A 1,066-nucleotide genomic window follows, 5' to 3' on the forward strand; every position below is an offset into this window, starting at 1 on the left:
TAGTGATAGATCTGTAGGGAAAATGGTGGGTTTAGGGGTAGGGAAAGGAAAGGCCGGGGATGGGGGTGTGTGCGAACTTGCGGTCCCCTAGAGGGCGCACAAAACCTCTCAGGTGGGAAAAATGAAATTAAAAAAACAAAAACAAAAACTCTGTTGATATCCAGGACACTGAAGCATGAATAATTAGCAAATCCTCTGTCCTTTGTGCTCAAGCGTTCGCCAAAAATTCAGCCTTTTTTTTTTTCCTCCTGTTGTCTAGGAGTAATGGAATCCAAAGAAGAGCAAGCTGTAAAAAATATCAGCATGGAAAATGCCCAAAAGAAACATGAAGGAAAGGAAGAAAAGGACCAAGTTGCTAATAAAGGAGAGGAGCCCTTGGCCCTCCCTTTGGAAACTGGTGAATACTGTGTGCCTAGAGGAAATCGTAGGCGGTTCCGTGCTAGGCAGCCCATCTTGCAGTACAGATGGGACATGATGCATAGGCTTGGAGAGCCACAGGCAAGGATGAGAGAAGATAATATGGAAAGGATTGGGGAGGAGGTGAGACAGTTGATGGAAAAGCTGAGGGAAAAGCAGTTGAGTCATAGTCTCCAGGCAGTTAGCACTGACCCCCCTCACCATGACCATCATGATGAATTTTGCCTTATGCCCTGAATCCTGTTTTCCCTGAATAGGGAGACACCTACTTCCTAAACTCACATGTTAGTGATGCACCTTTGTTGTAAATCTTTTGATGTTATTTGTGAGTCTTCTACTACCAACTTCTGATTAAATTTTGTGGTTTTTGTTTACCCAGGCTGTAAGATTTTTGTTACCAGAAGAATTCTACCTATTGCATGGAAAGATGCTCATTATATATTGTAAAGTTAATAAAGCAGTTTTAAAAGGCAACCTCTGTATTTTTTATTTAAAAATTTATATTAATCTATTTATTACATGAAGACAAAGTACTTAACTTAAATATAACAAAGGGTTAATACAAGGACTCATTTTTGTGAGATGAGTTTATGTGTATTTCTATATTTTCTGTATTTTGAGAAGAAATGGAAGCAATAAACTTATGAAA

The 1,066-nt window shown here is 39.3% G+C and overlaps 1 protein-coding gene across 1 annotated transcript; it reads left to right on the forward strand.

Moving 5' to 3' along the window:
- Positions 1–259: 259 nt before the first annotated feature.
- On the forward strand, positions 260–654 carry BEX1 (brain expressed X-linked 1). The gene has a single exon (XM_012813180.1). The coding sequence runs from the start codon at positions 265–267 to the stop codon at positions 652–654; it is 390 nt and encodes a 129-aa protein (XP_012668634.1). The 5' UTR covers positions 260–264.
- The last annotated feature ends 412 nt before the right edge of the window (positions 655–1,066 follow it).

The sequence above is a fragment of the Otolemur garnettii genome, unplaced genomic scaffold (assembly GCF_000181295.1).
Source record: "Otolemur garnettii isolate 467f Iridium unplaced genomic scaffold, OtoGar3 scaffold00248, whole genome shotgun sequence".
NCBI classification, from domain to species: Eukaryota; Metazoa; Chordata; class Mammalia; order Primates; family Galagidae; genus Otolemur; species Otolemur garnettii.

Bases quoted from the DNA above. Each gene is read 5' to 3' on its own strand.
- BEX1 (XM_012813180.1), top strand. From the start codon at position 265: ATGGAATCCAAAGAAGAGCAAGCTGTAAAAAATATCAGCATGGAAAAT.